The sequence below is a fragment of the Sciurus carolinensis genome, chromosome 2 (assembly GCF_902686445.1).
Source record: "Sciurus carolinensis chromosome 2, mSciCar1.2, whole genome shotgun sequence".
NCBI classification, from domain to species: Eukaryota; Metazoa; Chordata; class Mammalia; order Rodentia; family Sciuridae; genus Sciurus; species Sciurus carolinensis.
This window is the reverse complement of record NC_062214.1, coordinates 26,329,998-26,355,813: the sequence shown is the minus strand read 5'-3', so window position 1 is coordinate 26,355,813 and position 25,816 is coordinate 26,329,998. Positions and strand designations below refer to the sequence as shown.

Genomic DNA, 25,816 nt, shown 5'->3' with positions numbered 1-25,816 from the left:
GCAGCCCGCCCGGCTCCGCCCATCTGGCTCCAGCCTCTTCCCGCCGGGGCTTCTGCCGCAGGGCCGGGTTCTTTCCCTTTCTTTTCATTCCGCCCTTCCAGCTGGGACTTCCTTTACGTCCCCAGCTGGAAGAGGTACTAGTCAGGGACCCGGGACTAGTTCCCAGTCCCAGCTTTGCATCTAGCTTGCTAAGTGACCTCAAGCAACCCCTTCCTTTTCTTTGCTGCACATTGATAAGCAAGTTTTAATGTGTGTATCCAATTGTCCCGAAACTGCAAAGAAACGACCAAAGATATGACCAAAAATGAATATTGCCCAGCGTTGTTCGTCATAGCAAAATTATGGAAACAACTTCAATGTCCATCAAAAGGGGATTGATTATATGTAAGTATGACCTGTAGAAGGGCTAAGTGAATTGAGCTTTTTACATGGACGATAGCTTTACGTGACTTAACAATTGTCACTGCTCATGATATAACCCTCTGAGATAATACCTTTAATTATTCCCACTTTCTAATGAGGCACATTATGCAGCCATTAAAAATTATGTAGTTAAGCGACATTTAAAGATATGGTGAGATGGAAAGGAAGTATTACATTTTAAATTTTTTTCAAAGCTCAATGTACAGCATAAATACCTATTAAATACATAATGACAATATCCGTGAACATATGGAGAATCATCCATGATAGGAGGACTTCTTGAAGAAAAGAAATACAAAATTATAAGTGCGAATTTAAGTTAACATGAAGATTTGGCTAAAGAGAAAAGAAACTCCAACAAATGACAAATTTCAAGAACATGATAAAAACCTAGAAAAATAACATGTTTATTAGTTCTGTGTCTGACATACCCATGAAACACTTTCCACGGACCAGCTTCCAGCTCCATGCATACATTTCAAGCCTGGGACTGGGGCACTGTAAGATCATGCATATGCACTGAGATTCGACTTCTGACCTTGCGCCTTTGTCACAGCACCAAGTTGAATCAGCACAGTGTGTTCGGTGCAGGTTTTCCTGAAGCCATCCCTATAACAGATCAGTTAGTAATAATGTGAATAGTCACAAAAATGACTGGCGAGGGCCTGCCCCAGAGCTGAGGCAGTCACAGAGGTCCTCTCACCCATTCTTGCCATCTTGCTGGAAAGATTTCAGATGCGTCACTGAGAGTAGCAGGCATAAGTTAATCAGAAGGGATGGGAATGCGAAGGCAAAGCCAGCCTCAACCACCTAGCAAGGCTCTAGGCAGCTTAGCGAGACCCTGTCTAGAGATCAGATATAAAAAGGGCTGGGGATGTGGCTCAGGGGTTAAGCACCCCTGTGTTCAATCCCAGGTACCAAAAAAAAAAAAAAAAAAAAAAAAAAAAAAAAGTTGGAAAAGGGAACTCTCTCAAGGGAGGGAGTGGATCCTCTCAGAGAGGATAGTGGGCCCTTCCTGTCCTCCAATTTTATTGGGGATCCCATGGAAGTTTCCTGAGAGTCCCACCCAGGTCCACTTTTTGACTTTTGATTGACAACAGGATGATATCAGATTTCAAGTTCCCACTCTACATGGCAAAGATGCAGGACAACGCTAGGTCACTTTGGCCCATGCCGACTGGGTCTAATTGAAACTTAATCTAACCACTTTTATGGCTAGGAGGAATCATCCTTATCTCCTGGAATTCTAGAACCTGGTCTGTGTAAGAGTCACAAAAGTCCCCCCTTCAGGGTAACTTGTGTGTTTGCTTATTGGCATTGTAGGCTTGCATTTCTCCAGCAGATAACAGGTGGTTTGCTGAGGAATGTGACATATCCTCTTGACTTAAGCCAGGCAGGGCTACAGGTAAATTGCCATTTAAAAGAAAACAAGTCGGCCCAGTTTACAGAATTTTTCCCTTAACTTCACGTTCCCACCACTACATGCATCTATTCCCTGTCAGAAGCCTTACAAATGAACTCCACTCAACTGTCAAAATCCTCTAAACTAGCTGTCCCAAATGCTGACACCTACCTGGACATCATCTGATATGAAGGACGTTGGAGAGGAAGTAGGCGGTGTTTTAACAGAGTGAGGTCAAAACATCCTACTTCACCTGGTAAACACAGTGCTAGGCGCCCGCGCAGATCTCAGCCTCCCTGTTGCTAAACGGGAATAGCAACGATGGTGTTGATCAGATTCTTCTCTGAGGAGGATAATTTAAATCAGGGCTGGGGAGATGGTTGAGATGTCTGGATAAAGGCCCTACTGACACTTGCCCAAATGATGTCCCTTCCTGAGCGAACAACAAACAACACCAAACAACAACCCCAAGGTTCACCTCCAGATTAAGAAAGTGAGGCAGACAGAAGACAGAGGGACAGAGGACAGAGGACCCCAGAAGAGGTCACAGGAAGTGACATCCTTTGGGCAGGCCCGGATTCGAGAACTCTGGGCATCTTCGTGTGTGGATGGCATGGGAGAGATGTCCCCTCTCCAAGGCGTGTTACAAACACCTGCTGTCAATTCAGTCACTCAAGGTATCCCCGTGGGAAAGAGAGTCCAGATAATAAGAAGGTGAACAAGCTGTCATTAAGTGAGCCTGGATGAGAGAATGCTGGACAGTCCTGGTGGCTTTATCCTGACCCAGCACATAAGCAGCAACAACTGTCGCTCTGTTGACAGACCTGTGGTTCAGGGTGTGGGTTCTGCCTCCTCCAGGACCCGAGTGCTGTTTACTCCATTCAGCTCGAAACCAAGATGAAATCAGCCTCAGATGTCCACTCCCCACCTCCCGTGCATCCCGTGCACCTCGTGGTTCTGCTCTGTTTTGATTTGTTTAATGGAAAGGGGTAAGTGTTGACTTGCACCTGAACTTTTCCAGAAGGACCCAGCAGAAACTGATCCCAATGGTGGCAACTTGAGCTGACTGAGGAGCGGGGAGGGATAAAAGCTTTTAAAACCTAGGTTTTATATCTTTGGGATTTTTGTGCCTTGAAAACATAAAATGTATTTTTAAAAGCATAAGTCACATTTCAGATAATCTCTGAGCAAAGAAATAAGGCAGCTGAGTCAAAGAAAATTCATCCCAGACATGTCCCTCTGGATACCGTGGGTGGAAACGCGATGGAGATGTCCCTTCTGGAAGAGGTTAGTCATATTTCCAAACAAGATCAAACAAATTTAAATGCTGTATCCAGAGATCGGGACTTTGATCCACCAGCTCTGCTTTCAGAAATTGATCCGAAGCAATGAACGGAGACTCAGAAAGATTTAACAAAAAGAATATTTACTACAGCATTTCTGTTGAAAGGAGGAAGAAAAGGAGGAGGCGGCGGAGGAAAAAGAAGGAGAAATGGGAGGAGGGGGGATGTGGAGGAGGAGGGCAGGTGGGGAGGATAATCCCAAGCTAACCACTTGACCATGTGGTGGCACATGGGACTCTCCCAGGGTCTCCTGTGCGGTTTTATCTGAAGGCTGGGCAAGGGAGGTTCATGTGTGGCTGGCCAGTGGGCGCAGACTCATCCCTGGGGGCGGGTGCAGCCAGGATGTGCAGACTCTGTGTGAGCGGTGGGGGCGGGGCCAGGGACTCCTCCCACTCTTCCTGTAAGGCTACTAATCCCAACTCCAAGGCCTGGTCCTCATGATCTCAACGAACCCTAATCACCTCCTAAAGGTTCCATCTCCAATCACCACCCCACTGGGGCGCAGCACTTCAGTGTATGAATGGGGGGGCAGGGCACACGCTGAATCCCTAGCATAGGGCTATACAAAGCACCTGTGGGCTTCCTGCCCAGATCTTCTCCAGAGATCCCTCATGCTCACCTGCTGAGGCCAGCTGAGCACAGAATAATGGGGGGCTCCCAGCAAACAGTCTTCCTGGGGGAGGGGGGGTTGGAGACAGGCCTGCAGCTGAGGGAGGAGCAGTCAGGCCTTAGCATCAGAGAGGAACTGGCCCCAGTGGGGCCTCATCAGCTCTCCAAATCCTGGGACTTCCACCACCCAGGAGCAAGAATGAGGTTTAAATCGGAAATTCCCCCAATTTTTGATCTGGCACTCCTTGAATCCTTAGAATCTGCAGTCTAAAGCCCTGGGACCCCGCCACCTCGCGCTCTCAGAGTCAACAGCAGAATCCAGCGTGGCCCTTCCGGTCATCCATCATCTGATGCTCACGCAGAAGGCAGAATGGAAGGAGACAGCTGAGATCAAATTCAGTGTTTCCAGAAGCAGAGGACCAAGACTCAGGTAAACCCTCTCCCAGAACTTTCTGGGAGGGTGGAAGGCTTTGTATCTATCAACACAGTACCCAAAGCTTTGTGTGGCTCTTGAGACCTTGCAAGGTGGCTAGTACAGTTGAAGAACTGAATTTACATCTTATTTCATTTTGTTGACTTAACTGTAAGCAAGTCACACAAGGCTACCGCATAGGGGAGATTAGGACTTCAGAGTCTGGGTTTTCTCTTCTTCAATTCTCCCATATTTCAGGTTTCCTGAGAGAGAAGGGGTGGATCTGTGCTCCTCTGTGAGTTGCTGTCCCATACTGGCTAATTTTAACAAAGAGAGACGGCCTCAGATTTGGGGCTAAGCGGGAATTTTTGTTTCTTTTTAAAATTGTGTCTTTTAAAAGTGAATTGTACCTGCAATAAAATTCTCTAATTTTATGGCTACATTAGGGTAAACTGAGCACAGTGGCACATGCCTATAATCCCAGCAACTTAGGAGGCTGAGGCAGGAGGATGGCAAGTTCAAGGCCAGCCTCAGCAACTTGGGGAGGCCCTAAGCAATTTAGGGAGACCCTGTCTCCAAATAAAAAATAAAAAGGGCTGGGGAATGTGGCTCAGTGGTTAAAAAAAAAAAAAAAAAAAAAAAGTACACTAGGGTGGTTTTTTGTTTTTGTTTTTGTTTTTTTGGTACCAGGGATTAAACCCAGGGGCACTTACCACTGAGCCACACCCCCAGTCCTTTTTATATTTTATTCAGAGACAGGGTCTCACTGAGTCGCTTAGGGCCTCGCTAAATTGCTGAGGCTGGCTTTGAACTTGCAATCCTGTCTCAGCCTCCCCAGCCACTGGGATTACATGCCCGCACCGCTGGACCCCGCACTAGGGTGATTTTTGACACATGTATAATCTCTAACCACCATTATAACAAAAACCAATTTCCGTGATCCCCAAAACTTCTCTTGTGCCACTCGACAATTCCCTCTCTTTTCTACCCCAGAGATCGCTGATCTGTGTTCTTTCTCTAGAGTTTTGCATTTTCTAGACTCTCACATACGCGGACTCACACGGGCTGGACGCTGTTGTGTCTGACCTCTTTCAATCTGATGCTAGACTGGAATTTAATAAGGTTTCATTTCCATTCTGTATTTTAATTGTGTAAAATGATACTGACTTTCCATTTACAAAGCAGGTACAAAACTTTTTTAATTACATTTTTTGAGGAAAGGAGAGTAAATTCACTTAAAGTACCTTAAGCCCCCAACAGGACAGGGTCACGACTGTGGCAACAATTACCTACGTGGACAGAAGGCGCGCGCCTTTGGGAAAGGCACATTTGATAGGTGGGGAAACCGGGGTTCAGAAAGGGGTGGGGCTCAGTGCAGGCTCAGCCCTGGGCCACTGCCAGCACGGAAGGAAGGGGGGGAGGAAGGAAGGCGAGAGAGAGGAAAAGAAAAGAAAGAATGGGAGGGAAGGGGAGGTGGCCGCCAGGAGCAGGTGGCGGAGCGGGGCGGCAGATGGCCGCGAATGGCAGGAGAGGCCGGGGCCTCGCCGGGGTGGGCGGGGCTCTCCCCTCCCCCATTCTCCTTCCAGCCCTGCGAGAGAAGTCAAAGGTCAAAGGTCGGGCCTGGCAGATGGCATCTTGCGGAGGAAGCGGGTCTGGGCGTGGGGGCCTCGAATGAAAGGCAGCGACCTGTCCGCACCGCCCCTCCCCAGCCCCAGATGGCAGGGCGGGCCGGAGGGGCATGGGGCGGGCCCCCGAGTCGGGTCACGGCCCGGGTCTCTGCCGAAGGGTGACACCCGCCGAGACCCTCACCCCATGGCGCTGGCGCAGCCCTCTCCGGCTTTCAACTTGAACCCTCGGTTCGCATGCAAATCAGATGCAAATGAGCCCGCCTGCGGAAAGGCCACCCTCGGGTCCACCCTAGTTCCCCGCCCAGGGCGGGGTGCGGGGACTGCCCGGCTCCCTGCCTGGCTGTGTGTGCTGGAGGCTGCAGCCTGGTCCCCCTGCGCCCTCCGAGGTGCAGTGACTCCCTGTCAATCCTTCCGCCCTCTTCACTGGGAACTTTCCACCGGCCTCTGGGTCAGGACAGCCCTCGGGTCCTGTCCCCGCCCTGCCGGGTCAGCACGCTCGCTCCGTTACAGCAGGGTCCCAGTCACTCCATCTGTGTCCTGCTGTCTGGTGGCTTTCCACATCCCACAGTAAGCTCCGCAGGGCAGGAGCCTGGCCTGGCGCTCCCATACCTAGAAAACTGCCCGCACACAGTAGGTGCTCAAGGGAAGGAAGGAAGGAAGGAAGGAACCAAATGCCCATTCTGAGACCCCCAGCAGAGGCGGGCCCACCGAATGGGCATGCATAATTATTTGTTTGTTCAACAGATGTGCTGTGGTCCTACTATGTGCCGGGCACCAATGGGAGGAGGTAACACGTGGGCTGAGGCTGAAGAGTGGGCAGAAAGGACCCAGCCAGAGCAGAGGGGTCGGAGGAGCTTTGGGGCTGGCGATGGGTGGAGGGGGGCACAGGATCCTCAGGGCTCCCTTGGGAGTGGCAGAGGTGGGTGGGGGGCCTTTCCTGGCATTGTCGTTTCCCCCTTTTACAGATAAAATCAGAGCGGGACAGGCACAGGTCCAGACCCTGCCAGAGCTCTTCCCAGGGCCTCCACGCGCGTCCCCCAGCTCCCGTCCTCCCCCAGAGCCTTCAGGAGACCCAACCTGGAGAAAGCGACTCCTTTCTGCATCCTTTTCAAACCCCAGGACATCAGCGAGAGAGGAGAGAGCGTCCTTCTCTGCTGCTCCGCCTCACATGAGTGGCCCTGGCCCCTTGTCCTTCATGACAAAGCAGGTCGGGTCTCTGCTCACAGCTTCCGGTCTGACCTGGGAGCTGAGTCGGCACAAACACTGTGTCCATTTCCAGGGCCGCCTTCTATTTGTGACAGAGATACGCGCTCTTCCTTTAGAGTATCAAGTTTCCTGTTACACTAAATCCATTGTCAACGAAAGACACATTTTAGGGGCAAGGGGAAATCAGTGGCCGACTAATTATCAGATATCAGAGAACGGAGCTATTGGCATGTGAAACTGAGGTCCCATGTTATTCAAGGAAATGGCCTCATTTTTTATACATAGCTCTGTGTCCCCTCTATCAGGGCCACCCGGGGTCCCCAGCTTGAGGGACAGGGTGGAGGCATCCCGACCTATTGCTCAGTCCAAAACCTCTTTCACTCTCAACTCGTCTTTCCCCCTTGCCCCACATCCAGTCAGTTGACCCTCCCGGATGTCATTCATTCAGCCAACAAACACTTATTGAGCCCCTTCTGTATGCTCCGCATGGACTAGCTACCAGGCCTCAGCTGTGAACAAAACAGACACAGTCCCTATGCTTGTGGAGCCAGCACGAATGGGCAGAGAGACCCCAAATAAGATGTAGAAATGAACGTATAACATCAAGCACAACCCCAAGGGCACAGGGCAAAGGTCCAGAGCAGCCTGAGCTGGGAAGGACTGAGGCATGAGGTAATTTTAACGAAGGAGTCACTCCTGGGAGAGAGACTGAGCAGAGCCTGAATAAAGTGAGGAAAGACCAGTGTGGTTGCCTAGGGAAGGAAGAAATAGCAAGTGCAAAGGCCCTGAGGCAGAGAACCAGTTTGCCACATGGAGGTTGAAGAGAAACAGCTGGGGGCCCTGGGGCAGGGGTTACTGAGCAGCTGGGGAGGGATCTGAGCACAGAAAGGCCAGGTTGACAGCGTCTTTTTGACTGAGAATGGGATGAAGGGGAGAAGAACAGAAGTAAGATAGCAAATGGAGAGGCTCCAGCAGTAGTCCAGGCAAGAGGTGGAAGAGGTGAACCCTTGATTCCCAGCACCGGGGCAGGAAGGCAGCACTCTGGGCCCCACAGGAATTGGATGCATAGTTATGGGGGATGACGTTCTCCTCTGTATCCTCAGTGTATGGAATTAGTTAATTTCAACAAATAATTATCGAAAGGAAAAGTTTTTAAAGAGGAGGATGCGCCTTCCCAGAACTTTTTTTCCCAAGTCCATCAGACATCGCCATCTTGTGGCGATTTCCTGGAACTGCAGGCCTTCTGGTTCAGGGCCTTGGCTGAGATCTTGGGCCGCAAAAAATCACAACTTCACCCTACCCTCACCCGCTGTGCCCACGAGCATAGGAAGGTCTGCCTGGGGTCGAGGTCTGGTCTCCATCTCCACACCGCCGCCGCTCCTCCAGACCTTTTTCTTTTTTTTTTTTTTCGGTACTGGGGATCGAACTCAGGGCCTCGTGCTTCTGAGGCAAGCACTCTACCAGCTGAGCTGTCTCCCCAGCCCCTCCAGACCTTTTGCTGCCGTCCTCTACCGCTGCTTGGGGCTCCCCAGCGCCATACCAGGTCTCCACACTACAAACGACGCAGATGACCTTGTGCCAGCCCCACTCTGCCCCCCGCAGATGATGGTGACATTTCCTGGGCTGGAATTTGCACCATCCTTCACTCCTGGATTCCAGCCGTAGGGCAGACAGCAGAGGATGCTCGGTCTGCAAGCATCCATTTGCCACACACACACCTGGAATCTGCTCCCTCCCCACCCACTTCCTCAGGTCAAAGGACATGCTTCCCGACCTGGGATCTGTATCAAACCTGGTCCCTCCCATGCTACAGGATGGCCTGTTCACACAGGAAAGGAGGCCCGAGTTTGGTTAGAGCAGAGCAAAGGGGGCTGTCCCCTCCCTTAACCTGCATGTAAGACCTTTATTTTATTTTTTTTACATTATTATTTTATTTTTTTCACCACATAATTGCAGATTTTATGTAAGACCTTTATTGATGCAACACAAAATAACATCTTATCATTTTATATTTCTTTTGTTTCTTTTTCTCCTTTTTTTTTTCTTTTTTAAGCAATTTTTAATTTTAGGTTACACACCTAACAGGTGTATGGACTCCTAGATAACTTAAAATATCTCTGTTAAGGCTAAAGTTCCTTTTGATCACTCTCTATTTCCCCATTCCTGTCCCCTATCCCAACACACACACACACACACACATCCACACACACACCCCTAAAAAATGTGTAGTCTGCATTCGTGGGGATTGTTTTTTGCACAAATGGAATCGTACTGCACATGTTTATCCTTAAATTTAGCCCACTCTGTTCTGGGCTCTCGCGCTCAAGTTTAAAACTTTTTCCCCTTTCAATGAGGACTTGTTGAAATTAGCGCTGTTCAATGCTTGGATATGAAATCAGGTGGGCTTTGATGGGGGGCTGCGTGGCGCTGCAGCTCCCTACATCCCTCTCTCTCACCATCTTTTCCCGTATTTTCCCCCCATTTCCCTATTTTCCCCTCTCACCTTTCCCTGAACCTGGCTGAGGCCCTAGACACCCGCTAGGGAAAGGCTCTGATCCCCGAGTCCTCTTTAGGTTCCTTCTGGAGCCGGGGAGCAGCTTGCGTTCGGGGCTCTAGCGCCCCCTGGTGGCTGCCCTGAGCAACGCCAGCGGCGCCGTCAGCGGAACTCTGCTCCAGCTTCCACCCTGGGGCAACGTGCAGGCCACCGGGACCTGCCGGGAGGACCGCGCGGCACCCACGGGGTGGGATGCACACGTGGGGCGGCGCCAGGAGCGGCCCCTCGGGAGTGCAACCGCTGATCTCACTGCGATTCTTCGCTGGCTGCTGATTCCGCGGTGTTCTGCGCATGGGCAAAGGACAGACCGGCAGAACGCGTATCGCAGTTTTGTTCGGGCTGGCAAAGGGTAGGCGCCCAGCAAGGGGAGTGACTAGATTCATCCCGGTGCATCTGGACCATCAAACACCCCTGGGCTGTAGGAACGAGTCCCGCCGGCCACCAGGCCACTTCTGACCAGCTGCGGGCCTCCCAGAGTCAGCACCAGAGACAGCCTCCTGCTCCTGGTTCTCCTGACCCCTGCCAGGGACTTTCTGTCCCTCAAGGTGGCTGTTCTGACTCCCCCACTAAGCAATTGCTTTGTGTTTCGTGTTCATCTCCTTCCCTAGAGCTGACTTTTAACCCGTGTTTGTTGAATGACTTCCAATGAATGAATGGAGGCAAGGAAGGAAGGGCTCAATGTGCGGGATTTAGAGAGATCTCTGGGACACTAGGTGGAAAAAGCGAGATTCAGAACGACCTGTAGGTAGTGCTGCCCCAACCCGATGTAGATAAGGTGGGTGGGAGATCTCTCTGTTAACTTAAAAATTACTCCAAGGGGGTAGCACCGAGCATGCCGGTAATCCCAGCGACTGGGGAGGCTGAGGCAGGAGGATCCCAAGTTTGAGGCCAGTCAATAAAATTTTAAAAGGACTGGGTATGAAGCCTAATGGTAAAGCGCCTCTGGGTTCAGTCCCCAGTACCACACAAGACTGAAATAAACCTCCTCCAAGGGTGGAGGAGTAACTCAATGGTGGAGCACTTACTTGCAGGCACCAGGTCCTGGTCTAATCCCCAGCACCTCAGGGGGGCAGGAGAGCTGGGTGGGCTGGGGAGGCAGTTCAGCTGGCAGAGCCCTGGCCTCACATGCACTAAGTTCTGGGTTCAACCCCCAGCATCAAATATAATAATGAAATAAATGGGTTTAAAATGATAAAAAAGAAACTTCTGTTTCACACACGCCTGTAATCTCAGCGACTCCTGAGGCTGAGGCAGGAGGATCAAGAGTTGAAAGCCAGCCTCAGCGAGGCACTGAGCAACTCAGTGAGACCCTGTCCCTAAATAAAATACAAAATAGGGCTGGGGAGGTGGCTCAGTGGTCCGGTGCCCCTGAGTTCAATCCCTGGTACCCAAAAGTCTATTAAATAAACAACAAAAGTTATAAAATTTCTGGAGAGTACAGGAAGGGGGAGAATATGTTGATTGGGATTCTTTCATGTATGCAACACCTATTAAGCTCCCAAGGTATACTGGGTATTAGAGATGGTAGAAAAGATTTCTTTGGGGGATGTGGCACTTGAGACTGGCTTTGAAATTTGGATCAGATCCTGCCAGAAAGAGATGAGGCAGAAAGGATTTTAGTGGAAGAATAAGCAGAAGATCTGGTGACTGCAAGGTACCGTGAATACTCAGACGACAGTGAGGGACTCTGAACGTGAGTAGCAAAGGTGACCTATGAGGAAGAGTGACACAGTCATCAAGGTTTATTGGTCCTGGTGGAGAAAGGACTTAAATGTGAGGTTTCAGCATTTTTCTTAATTTGGTGAGCCACAGGGAGTGTTTGAAGGTGATGATAAGGATGTATTTTTAAAAATTTATTTTTATTGTAAACAAATGGGATACATGTTTCTGTTTGTACATGGAGTAATGACATACCATTTGTGTAATCATACGTTTACATAGGGTAATGGTGCTTGATTCATTCTGTTATTTTTTCCTTCCCCCCCACCCCTCCCACCCCTCTTTTCCTTCTGTACAGTCCCTCCTTCCTCCATTCTTGCCCCCCTCCCACCCCCCATTATGTGTCATCATCCGCTTATCAGTGAGATCATTCGTCCTTTGGTTTTTTGAGATTGGCTTATCTCACTTAGCATGATATTCTCCAATTTCATCCATTTGCCTGCAAATGCCATAATTTTATTATTCTTTATAGCTGAGTAATATTCCATTGTGTGTGTGTACATATATATATATATATATATATATATATATATATACACCACAGTTTCTTTATCCATTCATCAATTGATGGACATCTAGGTTGGTTCCACAATCAAGGATGTATTTTTAATTAAAAAATAAAAATAACATGAGAGGCGCCTGGGAGAAGATGGCTGGAGGTGAGACTGCAGCAACAGGGATGTGGGTCAGATCTAAGGAGAACTTCCTTTCGAATTGGGAGGAGAGCATCAACTAGGAAGGGGGATTGGGGCAGGAGTAGCCTCACTCTGGGAGGCTGGTGGAGAGCAAACATTCCTGGCTCCCCTAGGGAGCAAGCCTTGTGTTCCCTAACTTCTCTGAGCCTCGGTTTCCCCTTCTGTAAAGCAGAGATTCAAAAGAGTACCTGCTGCCTAGGATTGTGGAAAGACTTAATCAGATATTACCTATTACGGTGGCCAGGGTAGCTCCGTGAGCATCTCCACACAGGGCTCTTGACTTCTGTGGGCCTCGGTTTCCGCATCTGTAAAACGGGACCAGTGGTAGTGCGTCCCCAGGAGGAAGGAGCGCGGGAGCGCACGCCCCGCCCAGGCCGCTCAGCACAATGGCTGCTATGCCGCCCTCCGCCTGAGGGGGCGCTCCTGCCACCCCGACAGCCCGGGCGGCGCGTAAGGTCCAGCCGTCCACCGTCCTGCTCCGGGGACCTGGTTCCTGCGCGAAGGGAGTGTGGCGGCCCCACGCCGGAGCCGCTGCAGGGGCGAGTCCCTTGCTCGCTGGGGATGGACCGCCGTAAACTCCAGCTGCAGGAAGGCTCGATCCAGCAAGTCCCTTTTTGAGGTCCCGCGGCCGCCGGGCTCCTCCTGGGCGCCGCGGGCCCCGCCCTCCGCCCTCCCTGCCCGGCGGGGCGGGGACAGGTGCTTATACCCGGGCTCGCCGCCCGCGCGTCAGAGCCGCCGGGAGCCGGACCAGCGGTGAGTGGCAGAGCCGGGCCCGCCGTGCAGGCGCCGCCGAGCCCGGGTGCGGCCGCCGGGGGCGCAGGGCACGGGGCCGGGGTCGCCGTCCGAGCGCAGCCGCCGGCCGTGACCCTTGCCCCAGTTCCGGGCTCCGGGTCGGGGAAGCGGGAGCCTGGGCGGGAAGGAGCGCTCGCTCCTGACCGGCGGGGCGGGTTGTGTCGCGACAGGCACGCGCCGAGCCGGCCGGCCAGGTGCCGCCCAGACCCCGGTGTCCCCGCCCCGCGCCGTCGGGCGACCCCGCGGCCGCTCCTGCCAGTTGGGGGCTGGAGCCTCACCAGCCTGGCAGGGGACTGGGGTTGGGATGGGCACGCAGGGGACGGGAATCGCCTGGGGGAGGCTCCTGCACCAAGGTCAGCCTCGGGGGAGGCCCGAAACCCTTCCTGGCCTTGGAGGGAGGGAAAGGCGGAAGGGAACTCCCAGTCCCGCAGGGAGCCTGCGTTTCCCTCCTCTCCTCCCTTGCTGGCAGCCTAACCTGGCAAGCCCTGACTTTCCCAGACCCTTTCACAGAAAGAGGCCCTGAGGCCCAGAGAGGGTGAGCAGCTGGCCTGAGGTCCCACAGTCAGAGAAAACAGTCGTGGATGACGGCACCACCTGGGGTCAGGGTGGGCAGGGTGCAGGGTAAGCGCTGGCTGCTCCTGGGGCCTTGGTTTCCGCGCTGTTTGTAAGCGGACACTGAGTAGGAATGCATTTGGGGGAACTCTCATCCCAGGCAGCACAGGTGGAGACCTCCCGTGCGCATGGTGTGAGCCGCACACTCAGACCACGCCCCCCGCAGGTGCTGCTGCGCCTCTGCCTCCTCCCCTCTGCCCCTCTGTCTGTCTGTCCGCCCATTTCCGCTCCTAGCTCTTTGTTCTTCTCGGTCTCTCCCTCTAGGTCTTCTGAGTTTGACCCTCCCGGCTCCCGTCCTGTCTGCTCAAAGCCAATCTGGCCCCACTTAGCCTCGTTCAGGGGCCAAGGCCAGGCCCCAGCAGAGGCCTGCAGCCCGCCCGAGTCCTCCAGGAGCCTGGCACCCAGGACAGCGCTGACTCAGATGCTTGTCCAAGAGCTGGACGGGTCCAGCACCCAGGACCAGCGAGCACTGCCCAGGCCCCCAGCCAAAGCATCCCGAGGCTGAGGCGGACTCCGGTCTGGCCTGCGGGACGTGGTGCCCAGCTTCCCCATGTAGAATGGGAACCCAGCCGTGGCACCGGCACTTGGGCGACCCACTCACTGTCCAGTCAGGGGCCACCTGAGCCCTGGGGGAGAGGTCAGCACCCCCTTCACGTGCAGATTGTGCGTCCTTGGGAGACCCCCACCTCCCGTCCCTGAACTCCCGTCTGGTAATGCCAGGAAAGGCAAATCAGAGGACAGTGGCCAGGGGAAGCGACCTGGGCTCCCTCGGCCAAGGTCGGGGGAAGGAGATGGCAGAGCCCAGCCCCCTCTCCCCCTTCTTCAAGCCTGGGACTCTCAAGTTCAAGGGCACGGAAGAGGGGCTGAGGCGGTGGCTCAGAGGCGGGGTGTTCGCTGAGCACGCGCCCAGCCCTGGGTTCACCCCCAACACCGGAGGAAAGAAGGAGCAAAAGCCCCCGTTTGCCTGGAGCTGACCTGGAGCCATGGGCCGGCCGGGTGGTCTCATTCAAAGCCTGGGTCTCTGTCCTTCCTCGCAGCATGGCTCAGGATCCTGGGGACATGGTGACGTCTTAGGGCTCTCTCAAACTCTCCAGGGCCTGTCCTCATTTGTCCCCTCTTTGGCCCAAGCGCTGAGGAGGCTGCAGAGAGTAGAAAGGTCTCGCCCTAACCCTAACCCCAGCCCTCTCAGGCTGGTGACCAGGCTGCCGGCTCCGCATCCTCAGGGAAATCCTCTCCCTCTCTGAGCCTGAGCTTCGTCCTCTGTGGGCTGCTGCTCGGACCGCTGAGAGGCATGGCGTGTAAGCTTGTGAAGAGCCAACACGGCCACGCCTGCCAGCCTGTGCTTCGATCGTCTCTTTTGCCTGGGTGACTTCAGCCGCTTTCTGACAGGGCGCCGGGCTTTGCTCCTGCCCTGCCCCTGGTGCTTTGCTATTATCCTGACCACAGCCAGCATGTTAAACATTAAATGAGAGCCGGTCCCTCCTCTGCCCAGGAATGGGGCTTTGGGCTCTGGTGAAAGCACCGAAGCTCTCAGCCCAGGCCCTGGGTGACTGCTGCCCCCTGCCCTGTGGCTGCAGCCGCACTGGCCACCCAGCTGATCTTTAAATACCCACATCTGTTTCTGGGTCACGGCAGGTGAGGCTCCACCCCAGGGCCTTTGCACCTGCCGTGTCCACCCTGGACCCTCACCTGCACCTCACCACACTTGCCCCGCTGAACTGCTGTTTGTTTTTTTGCTTAACGACTGGCTCTCGGGTATTCCTGAGAGCATGGGTGTTGCCCAGCACACAGTGCACACCAACAAATTATCTGTTAAGTAAGTCGACAAGAATGTCAAGGCCATTGAAAATAGAAAATAGATTTTTTTTTTTCTTTTTGGTGCTGGGAATGGAACTGCGCTGGGCAGGTGCTCCACCACCAAGCCACACCCCGGCCCAGGCTCTGCTTTCAGTGTCCTCCATTCTGAGCCTGCCTCAGTTCTCTGTGACAGCCGCCTCATGGCGCAGGGACCCCTTCCTGGGACATTCCCTCGCTCTCAGTGCGGCGGCTCCTCCCCGTGTCCCCCAGGCCCAGGGGCACTGAGCACCTTGGAGGAGCAGGAGGTAGTTTGGAGTGTCCAGGGCAGAGGAGAGGCCTGCCAGACTAGGGGGTCCCCGGAGGACATCTCCAGAAGGAGCCAGCAATCCCCTCAGATTCCACTGCTGTGGCCACGCCAGGTCAGACCCCAGATGTCGGGCATGGGGCTGCAGGCCTTGGGGGACCCTGTGCATCGAGGTGACATCCAGACCCCTCCCCACCCGCTGCGCAGGAGAGCTCCCAGGGTGTCCCTGTGACTGGCGCCTTGCTGAGCTCGTTACCTGAACAGCCTTTCGGATGACGAGGGCCACCCCCCTGCCAGCCCGCCTCCTCCCTTGGATTTCTTTCTGACCCTAACGCTGATCGGGTGTATCATTTGTTACCCGCTCTGCTGTCACTGCCTGGAGTCGCCGGTCAACCCCGCCACCCTCCTCTGCCTGGATCTGCCCCTCCTGGCACGTCTGAGGTCACTTTGAGAAGTGCTCTTCAGAAGACCTGAATCCCTTTCCACACCTGGAGGAACGATGGTCTTTGTCAACATGAAGTGACGCTGGGTCCCAGCGCCACTTCTGCCACCAATTCCACCCCAGAGCTCCTTGTTCCTCCTCCCAGCCTCCCTCCTCCCTCCTCTCTATTTACGTACTTCTCCGTCCCCAAGTTCCAAGTTTACTTGTACCTTTTAGTGTCTTTTCAAGGTATGTCTAAACTATGACTTTGGTCAGGTTTTGATGTTTGGTCACATTCAGGTTGGGAGAGGACCCAAGCTTCTGAATCAGGATGTGGGTGACCCAAAAGGGGTCAACAGATTTATCAGCTTTGGGTTACTAAAATCAGTGGGTGTCCATCCTTAGACACTTGGCCACGGTTTTGCTGTATGTCAAATCAGTGACGGATAAGATAGAAGGTCAAGAGCTTAAACTGCATCAAACAAGCAAACAAAATAGTTCAGCAAAGGCAGAACAGGGCTGTTACAGATGTTCTCTACTATAAAAATCCCAAGGGAATCTAGTCTCCGTCTAGCCCCCACCCCATCCTTCATAGGACAGAATGGCTGCTAGAGTTCTGGTCATCACATCTGAGTTCCAGGCAGCAAAATGGAGGAAGAGAAGGAGAGTGTAGGTTTGAACAGGGATTGCAGTTCCTCTGGAGGTCAGTGGGGACCTAAGGTAAAAAGGGATTATTATTGCCACATGGGCATGAAGACCTGAGTAGCCGGGTCTTCCAGAACATCCCTGAGAAACCAGAAGCCCTGAATGTGGAATGCCGTCTCCTGTAGATGACGGTAGAGAATCGCTGGAGACACGGCAAACCAGAGTCACATGTCCACTGCCTGGCGTGGCCAGCGAGTTACCAATTTACACATCCTGAGCTCAGTCATGGAGAAAGACCTTCAGCCTTCCGTGTGCCAGGCTGCGAGACAGCCCCTTGCCCTCCAGGGCCTCTGACTCCAGGCATCTGTACGTGTCCACTAGAGCAAAACCATGAACAGAGCCACCGCAGGGCCCAGGTGAGGATCCTGGAGAGGCTGGACAGCCAGAGATGCTTTTCTGGGGTGGGATCTTGGCGGAAGCTGGGACGGCAGAGGGGAGCCCAGGCTGGGAAGGCAGCAGACGGGGCAGGCAGCCGAGTGGCCTGGGAGCCTCCCTCTCTCCTGGGTCCTCTCGGCAGGCAGGTGTCAGACGGGGCCTGTGCTGGCTTCCTGGGTGGGAGAACAGGGCTTAGGGACCTGCAGAGACCCCTGAGGCCCCCAGATGGAGCAGGACCGGGGGCAGCTCTGACGTGTCTGCTCCAGCTTCCAGGCCACTGGGAACCAGGAGAGGGGCTGCCAGAGTCTCGGAGATTCCTGGGCGAGGTGTGGCCCCCGGCACGTCGCTGCTGGTCCTAGAAGCAGCGGAGATTAAGGCTGATCCTGCCCCGGATCCCCTGTCGTGACTCAGAGCCCCTTTGTCCCTCTGCCTCCCACCTACACGGAGGAGCGGGCCAGCGCAAACCCACTCACGATGGTGCGCACGCCACGGTGAGCTCGGTGGGCTGCTCCTGGCGGAACGTGTCCTGTTTTAATTTTAACAATTGTAAACTACTCTTCATGTGAATTCGAAGGAAATAACTCTTGTCACCAAACCTGGAATTTCTAGACAATAACAGCTACCGTTAGCGCATCCAGAGTGTGCCAGGCACAGCTCACGGGGGTCTGCATCTCACCGGGAACCACAAGGGGACCGAGGCACAGAGAGGCGGAGTCACCTACCCAAGGTCACTCAGCCAGGAAGTAACAGAGCCAAGGTCAAGTCCAGGCAGCTGGCTGCGGAGCCCCATTCCTGGCCTCGCTGATATTCTGGCTTAGACTAAGGTCAGATTGAAGAGTAAGAGTCCCTGGGTGGTGCTGGTGACGGGGCAGGTGGTGCCCTGCTGGCAGTACATTGGTGCAGGGGGCTGGCAGAGGTGATTGACAAAACCCTGTCCAACTGGAGAGCTATGATTTCAGGAGAAAAAAAAGCCGTATTAAAATTTTATTTCCAGTAACCATATTTTTTTTTTAATTAGGTAATGTGTTTGCCTCGCTCACAAGTTAAAACTATAAAAATAGCCAGGTGTGGTGGAGCACGCCTGTAACCCCAGCGACTCTGGAGGCTGAGGCAGGAGGATCAGGAGTTCAAAGCCAGCCTCAGCAACTTAGAGAGGCCCTAAGCAACTCAGGGAGACCCTGTCTCTAAATAAAATATAAAAAGGGCTGGGGATGTGGCTCAGTGGTTAAGCACCCTGGGTTTAATCCCTGTGCCAAACAACAAAAAAACGACATAAAAAAGACCTGTTCTGAGGGACCCTGGTGTCCAGGCTGCTTTATGCAAATGCGGGCGGAGACCGCGCCCTCCCTCCTCCCCACCCGCGGCTTGGCTCCTGGAGTCGCGCACTTGGAGGCCTCTCTATCGGCCGGGAGATCGCCCCTTTCCTCATTCCTCCGCCTGCCCAGGTGCATCCTTCGGCAGGTAGCCCAGCCCTGGCACTCGCCCACTTCCGCTGACGGGCTCTGGGGTCGCCCCCCAACATTTTGCTATCTCGGCGCCACAGTGAATAATAATCTGTGGCTGTGGACAATCTCACAGTGAGAAGTGGGCCCTTGGATTCGTATTCCCTTGTGCAGGAAGGTGGTCACCTTTTCAGATGTCTTAGACTTCTGGGAACTTCTTCCTCTAAATTTTTGATCCTCCCCTTGGGCTCACTTCTGTCTTGGGTCTTTTGTTCTTGATTATAAAATCTCTTTACGTATTAGAAACATAAGCCTAGGTGTATGATGTTGCAAATATTTGTCCTGGGTTCTTGTTTGGCTGGGGGGAAGTGTTGGTTTTTTATTTTATATATATATATTTGTTTTTGAGAGAGGGCATCTTGCTAAGTTGCTGAGGCTGGCCTTGAACTTGAGATCCTCCTGCCTCAGCCTCCGGGGTCACTGGGATTACAAGCCTGCGGCCACCGTTGGAACTTTCTGCAGGAGTCTTCTGTGCCTGTTTGTTTTGCGTGCTTTAACATCGACTCACGTGAATGACTCAAACTTGTCTTTTGTGGTCCCTAGATGTCCAAGTTCTGCTTAGGAAAGCCTTACTCGAAGGCCACTTATAAATGCAATTGTTTTCTGCTAATAAAAAGTAACTTATCCCCTGGGAGGGAAATAGGGGGTGGGGGACCTGAACCCTGGAGCACAGACTCTTGGTTGGTGATGAAGTTGTTTGCGCTGTCTCACCTGGTACCCTCCCCTGTTCACCGCCACAGACTGACCTGGACAGACAGCGGCCTCAGGCCCCAGGACAGACCCCCATGGCCCTCCTCACACACCTGCTGGTCTGCGTCTTCGGCATGGGCTCCTGGGTGGCCATCAACGGGCTCTGGGTGGAGCTGCCGCTGCTGGTGACGGAGCTGCCCGAGGGCTGGTACCTGCCCTCCTACCTCACCGTGGTCATCCAGCTGGCCAATGTGGGCCCCCTGCTGGTCACCCTGCTGCACCACTTCCGGCCCGGCTGCCTCTCTGAAGTGCCCGTGGTCTTCGCCGTGCTGGTCGTGGGCACCATCGCCTGTGTCCTCTTCGCCTTCCTCTGGAACGTGACCTCCTGGGTGCTGGGTGGCGAGCGCAGCGTCGCCTTCATCGTCCTCACCTTCCTCCTGGCCCTGGTAGACTGCACCTCCTCCGTCTCCTTCCTGCCCTTCATGAGCCGGCTGCCCACCCACTACCTCACCACCTTCTTCGTGGGGGAAGGGTTCAGCGGCCTCCTGCCTGCACTGGTGGCTCTCGCCCAGGGCTCCGGTGTCACCACCTGCGTCAATGTCACGGAGACTTCCGACACGACCTCCAGTCCTGTGACTTCCAGGGAGACCCACGTCACTCAGGTACCCGGCGGGCCCCAGAGCATCGCAGCCCTACGCTTGGCCACGAGCGTGCGGGGAGGACAGACTGCTACCCTGTAGGCTCACTGACAGGAGTTAAGATGATACGCGTCTGATTGACAGCAGAAGGGTCATTTTAATGGCGTACCCCTGCTCAGGAGGGTCACAGGAACGCGAGGCTTACAGAAAGGCAGATGGTTGGCGCTTAGGTAGCAGCCTGAGCCACAGAAGGGAAGGAGTTGGGTGGTGGGGGGAGTGTGTGGGGGGAACGGTTGTCCTGTGGTCCCCTCACCTCGGGGATGACAGTTGTCACCTACCTCTGCCTGGTACAGTTATCTTTGCAAATGAAAATGGCCTCGTTAGCTGTAAATTTCCTCCACAAACGAACATATTTTGGGAGCTCCTCCTTTGTCTACAGCGTCTCAAGATACCCAACTCACAGCAGTCAGTGCCTCAGAGCTCTATTTTCGGGTCATGTATGAGTTAGCTTTCCGTCACTGTGACAAAATACCCCAGAAGAACACTTAAAAGAGGAAAAAGCGGTTTGGGCTCACAGTTTCAGAGGACTCAGTCCGTGCTCGGCTGGATTCATTGCTCTGGGCCTGCGGTGAGGCAGAAGGTCGTGGTGGGAGGCGGCGGCGAGGGATGCTATCAGCTCGGGGCAGCCAAGGAGCAGAGAGACAAAGAGAGGAAGGGGCTGGGGACAAATTATTGTCCCCAAGGGCACAGCCCCAAGGACACTTCCTTTAACTAGGTCCCACCTCCTGTGGTTTGCACCACCTCCCAAAAGTCCATTCAGATCAGGAAGCTGGCAGTGGACGGGTCAGGGCCAGCGCGATACAGTCATTTCCTAAGAGCCCCAACTGGGGACACGGGTACTGGGGACCAAGCCTGCCACACATGAGCCTTTGGGGCACATTCCAGATCCAAACCCTGACAGGTGGCACATCCCGATCTCTAGAGTCAACTCGGGGTGGTGTGACCTAGTCCCCAACCTGAGTAAGATCATGGTCCTGGGGTCAGACTCCGTGGACGGGGCTGATCTGAAGTCCCTAGGGTCAGGTTTGGTTTGGATCCGCCGTTTATCAATGACTCGCGAGCCACGGTTCGCGGTGTGCGCTGTCTGGTCTGGGATGCTTGGGGTCACCTGCACTGATCCCCCAGGGACGTGGCTGACCGCCCTGTCCTTCCCCAGGGAACTGGCAGCACCATGGCCTGGGCCTCCGCCGGGCAGGCGGGCTCCGTGACCCGGCTGGAGAGCCGCTACCTCCCGGCCTGCTTCTCGCCGCTGCTCTTCTTCCTCCTGCTGGCCTTCATGATGGCCTGCTGCCTCCTGGCCTTCTTCCTCCTGCAGCAACGGGCCCGGCGCCGGCAGGGCTCCGTAGAGGACCTCCTCGACTCCCAGGTCACCCTGCACTCCATTCAGCCACGAGGAGAGAAGGACGCGGGCCCCCTGGGCCCTGCGGACGGCGGCGGGGCCCAGGCCCACCGGGAGGAGAAGCCGGCCGCCCGCCCGGCCCAGCTGGCCTTCATCTACACGCTGGTGGCCTTCGTCAACGCGCTGACCAACGGCGTGCTGCCCTCCGTGCAGACCTACTCCTGCCTGCCCTACGGGCCCGTGGCCTACCACCTGTCGGCCACCCTCAGCTCCGTGGCCAGCCCTCTCGCCTGCTTCCTCTCCATATTCCTGCCCAACAGGTACTGCATGGGGCCCCGGGGAGTGGGAGGCACTTCAGTCCCGAACCCCAAGTTCCCAGCCCCCCTCCAGTGCTGTGTGGAAACCGCAGCTTCTGGAACCCTCCACGCTCACTGTGTAAGGCGGGGCGGGCCCCCCTCTCTGTGCCTTACCTGGAAAACGGGGTCCCGACAGTTCTATCTCCTGCAAGTGCTGAGAGCGTGAGATGAGGGGTCGGCCAGGCCCCTGAGCAGTGCCCAGCACTCAGCAGGGCCAGCGTGAGTGTCCACCAGGAGGGCAGGTGGCCGCGGGGGTCCATGAACCTCCTGCCGGCAGCCCACAGCTGGCGCCCTGGGAACCACAGTCCAGAAGAATGGCCAAACGGATAGAGCCAGCCTGCTTTGACCTGGGGTTCCTTTTCCTTTTTGTGGTACTGAGGACCGAAGCCCGGGGTGCTCCCCCCCAGCTATATCCCTGCCCTTTTAATTTTTTATTTTGAGACACTGTTTTTGTTAGTTAGATGTTCGGGGGCAGTTTTTGGTTCGTCGATAACTCCCAGAAAAAACGCTCCGCAGATACAGGTCCCACACGAGGAACTTTTATTCTATGCGGACAAAACGTGTCCGCTCGGGGGAAAGGGGAAAGGGAAAGAAGAAGGATGGCGCAGGGTTCCTTGTCAGATATTGGAATTTCACGGGCTGGGAGGAACCAATCGCGGAGGAGAATTATTACAGACTGACTGATGGACCAATGGCATATTGGAACGTAATGTGGGAGGCAGGAAGGTTACGGCGACGTAAGCCGGAAATTCCTGTAAGGGGAGAGGCGGGAGTAACGCAGATTGACAGGTGGTTTGGAAGGCTGGGTTCCTGTAGCGGGAGAGAAAGGTTGCTTTATACCTAACAGTTTTAGTCAGCTTTTTTTTTTTTTGCTTCTGTGACAAAAAAAAAAAAAATAGCAAGAATAATTATAGAGGAGGAAAAGCTCATTTGGGGGCTCACAGTTTCAGAGGTCTCAGTCCTTAGACGGTCAAGTCCATTGCTCTGGGCCCAAGGTGAGGCAGAACATCATGGCAGAAGGGCGTGGTGGAGGAAAGCAGCTCAGGACATGGCACCAGGAAGCAGAGAGAGAGAGCTCTCCTCACCACAGACACCCTATATACCCCAAAGGCACCGCCCCCAAAGACCCACCTCCTCGGGCCACACCATACCTACCTACAGTTACCACCCAATTAATCCAGTCCATCAGTGACTTAATGCACTGATTAGGTCAAGACTCTCATAACCCAGTTGGTTCACTGTTGAAATTTCTTGCATCATCTTACATATGAGCTTTTGGGGAACACCTCATGTCTAAACCATAGCAGACATGGTCTCACTAAGTCGCCCACTTGCGATCCTCCTGCCTCAGCCTCCCTAGGAGCTGGGATTACAGGCATGCACCACTGTGCCCAGGAGCTTCGATTTTTAACAACCCAAGTGGTTTAGACTAAGGGGCTTCAGATCCCCATAGGACAAACACCAGCTTCAGGACCTTGACGTCTTGGGTCCCCCCCGTAGTCTCCTGGCCGCCCCTCTGCCCTGCCTGCCTCCGCTGGCCTCTCAGACCTGTTCCCAAATGCCTCAGCCAGCCCAGAGGCAGAATGAGGACAGGAGAATTAGAAAATGTCAGGAAGCTGGACTTTTCTCCCTGCAACTTTAAAACCGAGGAGGAAGCATAGAAGTTCGCAAGGGAAGCAGAACCAAAGGTCATGGGCCCAAATGCGAGGTGTATGATGTCTGAGCATCTTGGATCAAAAGGAGTCGCGAGTGTCGGGGCAGAACAGTCTTGGTGTTCTGGAGACTGGATTGTGGGACGCAGGCACAGGGACCTCTGAGGAAGGACGTTGTCCCTGGTTGTCAGGTCGAGGGTCTCATGGAGGGCCACCTGAAGAGCAAGGCAGCCTTGCTTGGAGATGGTGTGGACCTCTTGTTTCCAGGAGCAGCTGAGACCAGCCAGGGAGGGTCATGCACGGTCACCCAGCACACCCTGCTGGGCCCTGCTGAGATCAAAGCCGCTCTCTCATCAGCCTGGCTTCCTGGCGGAGGTTAGGGTTGTCACAGGAGGAAATGGCAGCAGATAAAATAAATTCCAGGCAAAGCCGGGGGCGGGAGCCAGGCCCTGCACGCTCTGCTCCCATAGGTCACTGTGGCCCTGGCTCCCATTTTGCAGGTGAGGAAACTGAGGCTCAGGGGTCATTTAAATGGTGACACTGGGCTTTCCACGAGGTCCACCTGGCACTGGAGTCCGTGGTGCTTCTCCTGCGGGGAGGCTGGGCCCTGCCAGTGAGGCGTGGGGTGTCCAGGCCCTCCGAGCGTCTCTGTCCGCCTGAGCTGCGTGGCCTGGATCCCCCCGGGGCCACCTTTAACCCCAGAGGTGCTGGCCACTCCCCATGGTCCCGGGGCCGAGGGAGCAAAGGTCAGGCTCTCGGCCCCTCGCTCACCTCCCTCACTCCCCCAGGTCTCTGCCCTTCCTGGGGGTCCTCACGGTGCTCGGGACCGGCTTCGGGGCCTACAACATGGCCATGGCTGCCATGAGTCCCTGCCCGCTCCTGCAGGGCCACTGGGGTGGGGAAGTCCTCATCGTAAGTATCTCACCGTGCCCACTGCCCTCACCTCTTAGCCAGGCCCAGGGAGTCCCCTGGGACAGCCCCTGCTCCTCTCCAGAAGCCCCAGGTGGGAGGGTGCCCTTCTCATTGGAAAGTGGGGTGCGAGCTGGGCGGGGGCAGCTACCCTCTTCTGATCATGTGTAACCATCAGTGGCCTTGGCTCTGATGTGGAGGGGGAGCCACTGGGTTCTCCTTTGCTCTCAAGCGGTCACCTTGTGGGGCCCCCCTGACCCCTGCTGGGTCACCCCCATAGGGGTGTCCTTGAACTCAGAATGCATTCCATGGGTTTCCCTTAGCTCTGTGAGGTCACCCTGTGAGCACTCCTGACCCCGGGGCTTACCCCTCGGCCTCTTCCCTGCAGGTGACCTCGTGGGTGCTGTACGCGGCGAGTCTCAGCTACATCAAGGTGATGCTGGGTGTGATCCTGCGCGACCAGAGCCGCAGCGCCCTCTTGTGGTGCGGGGCGGCGGTGCAGCTGGGCTCGCTGCTGGGGGCGCTGCTCATGTTCCCACTGGTCAACGTGTTGAGGCTCTTTTCCTCCGCTGACTTCTGCAGCCTGGACTGCTCTGCCTAGGCCATCTGGGGTGGCAGGGACCATCACAGGGTGCCAACCGTGACCCATCTCCGACATCTGCAAACTGGGACTCAGAGAGCCAAAGGGAGTGTCCAGGGTCACCAAACCAGGAGTGGGGAACCGAGAGGCAGAGTCTGAGTGTTTGAGCCATGAACACAGAGGCCCACCATGGAATGCCACAGGTCTCTCCTGAGACCAGGAGGTGCAAGGCATAGCTCTGCCTCCACCTCTAGTCCAATGCCTGGGATCCACCAGTTCCAAACTTCTTTGAGTTTTGAGAGATCCAATTTGCAGCATCCAGCTGGAGACAGGCCTAAGGATGTTAGAGGGGAAGCAGCCCTTGCAAGCTGTATGATCTGCTCTTTCAAGCTGTGTGATCTTGGGGAAGTCACTTGACTTCTCTGTGCCTCCGTTTCCTCATCCATAAAAGGGGAGTTATGATAAAGAGCTCTTACCTGGCATGCTTGGCACAGGGACAAAAGACAGATGTGCCCAGCATGTAGCAAGCCCTCCTGAGAAACTTCATGATCTGAAACCTCCCAGTAATGGCAAGATAGCAATTGATACCACCTGGAAGTGGCCCCTGCCCCACCATCTTCATCAAGCAGCTTCTTCAAGACCTATGGGGAGGGACAGAACCCAGAGCAGCCTGGCTTCGCCTTGCCCGGTGTGCCACCCACACACCCTTCCTGTCCCCCCTTCCTGGATGACGAAGCCCCACCCCTTGGAGAGTAAGCACCCTCCTGGGAATCAGAGAGATGATTTGGAGGGACCCCCTCCCCCAGCCTCTGAAAGTGAACTCCACCTGGCCGCAGACTGGACAGTGAGGAGCTTTAGAAGGAGTGGCAGCCCAAGGGGGACAGGTGATGTTATTGTTTTACTTGTTTCCTTTTTTAATAAAGACATTCCTTGCTTTTGCACTCAAATCAGCCATCAAAGGAGAGAAGTCCAGTGTGAATCCTCCCCCTAAAAAAAGTGGTCTCAATATAAACAGTTTTAAGGCTGCATTCAGAAATGAACAGAATCAGGTGCAGGAAAGGGGTCCGGTCCTGGGATTTCTTCTCTGTACTGG

General features: G+C 54.6%; 1 protein-coding gene across 8 annotated transcripts; it reads left to right on the top strand.

The window, feature by feature from the left end:
* Positions 1–334: 334 nt before the first annotated feature.
* Positions 335–25,816, top strand: Slc52a3 (solute carrier family 52 member 3). Of its 8 annotated transcripts, none has more exons than XM_047540114.1 (6): positions 335–384; positions 4,035–4,207; positions 19,240–19,851; positions 21,044–21,546; positions 24,023–24,146; positions 24,532–25,816. In XM_047540114.1, the coding sequence occupies exons 3-6, from the start codon at positions 19,285–19,287 to the stop codon at positions 24,742–24,744; spliced, it is 1,407 nt and encodes a 468-aa protein (XP_047396070.1). In that variant the 5' UTR covers positions 335–384; positions 4,035–4,207; positions 19,240–19,284; the 3' UTR covers positions 24,745–25,816. The 8 variants fall into 8 exon arrangements, with proteins under 8 accessions (XP_047396070.1, XP_047396071.1, XP_047396073.1 ...); XM_047540115.1 differs by lacking the exon at positions 335–384 and adding an exon at positions 3,003–3,112; XM_047540117.1 differs by lacking the exon at positions 335–384 and adding an exon at positions 3,641–3,682.